This window comes from Propithecus coquereli, unplaced genomic scaffold (genome assembly GCF_000956105.1).
Source record: "Propithecus coquereli isolate 6110/MARCELLA unplaced genomic scaffold, Pcoq_1.0 Scaffold42, whole genome shotgun sequence".
Classification (NCBI taxonomy): Eukaryota; Metazoa; Chordata; class Mammalia; order Primates; family Indriidae; genus Propithecus; species Propithecus coquereli.
In genome coordinates this window covers 2,138,186-2,139,411 of record NW_012149952.1, presented here as the reverse complement: position 1 = coordinate 2,139,411, position 1,226 = coordinate 2,138,186, and the positions used below count along the sequence as shown (strand labels likewise).

The 1,226-nt window shown below is 55.4% G+C and overlaps 1 protein-coding gene across 1 annotated transcript in view; it reads right to left on the bottom strand.

Annotated features, from left to right (window-relative positions):
• The window catches only part of RELB (v-rel avian reticuloendotheliosis viral oncogene homolog B), a 31,312-nt gene that overhangs the window by 13,953 nt on the left and 16,133 nt on the right, over nucleotides 1-1,226 (bottom strand). Inside the window, exon 5 of the mRNA XM_012653239.1 lies at nucleotides 420-609. Coding sequence (XP_012508693.1) covers nucleotides 420-609 — 190 coding nt within the window. The remainder of the gene's footprint in view (nucleotides 1-419; nucleotides 610-1,226) is intronic.

Genomic DNA, 1,226 nt, shown 5'->3' with positions numbered 1-1,226 from the left:
GCTTGAGCCCAGGAGTTTGAGGCTGCTGTGAGCTAGGCTGAAGCCACAGCACTCTAGCCCGGGTGACAGAATGAGACTCTGCCTCCAAAAAAAAAAAATAAAAATAAAAAAATAAATCATAAAGTGAGACAAAGAGCAGGCCTTGCAGTTTTAAGTCAGGTCTGGAGTCAAATTCCAGCTCTGCCATTATCTGTGCTCCTTAACCCTCTCAGCCTCAGTTTCCTCCTCTACAAAAAGGGGATCAATAGGATGTGTGTGAGTGTGTTTCTGGCAGAGCTCCAGGCCTAGGTGAGGCCCTCCTCTGCCCCCAGGCCTCGGTTTCCCCATCTAGGAGATGCAGCAGGGAGGCCTGGCTAAGCTGCCCCTGCCCTCAGGTTGCCCTGAGTGATCTATCTTCAGCCCCTCAGAATCTCCGTGACCAAGGGTGAGGGGTGGGGCAGGGGGTGGGTACCTGTGCCGGGGGCTGACGTGGGGCCGGAGCCGCACCCTGCAGACGCCGTCGGTGCAGTCCTTCCCCACGAGGCTGTGGGGGTGGACTCGGTGAGGCCAGTCCTTCCACACCAGGCACGCGGTCACCTCCACCTCCCGCAGCCCTCCACAATCCCGGAGCTGCAAGAAGATAGGTGCTCTTGGGGGTCCCAGCGTGGATACCTGCACCCACCCAAACAACCTGGGCCTCTCTTGGTAGCTCCCCAACCCTCTCCCCACGCCCCCACCAGGACGATGGAAAAGTGTTTGCTGAAGACCCTTCTGGTATCCTAAGCTGGAAACTTCCCACTGGTGGCCTGGAGGGCCTCGTAACATGGTATCTGTCCCCCGGATGTGCTTTCTTCGGCCACTCAGACTTTTTAAAAAACTGGATGCACACAGGGTCTCCAAGTGTCACCCACAGGTAGCTTACTAATCACAAAGGAGGAAAGGCACATTACAGCGAAGAGACCCAGTGACTTCGCCTCAGCCAGGTGATTAAGCTCAGCCGCACCCGTATTAGGACAAAATGACTTGGTAAGCCCCAACGGGACATGCTGGGAAGCACACAACGTCACCTCTGCGATAGTCCTCATGCACACCACCTGAATCTAACCTCGAGGAAACATGACACAAGCCCAAATTGAGAGTCACCATGCCAAAATTTTAGTGTTGTAAAAAAACGATAAAATTGCCGGGCGCGGTGGCTCAACGCCTGTAATCCTAGCACTCTGGGAGGCCGAGGCGGGTGGATCGCT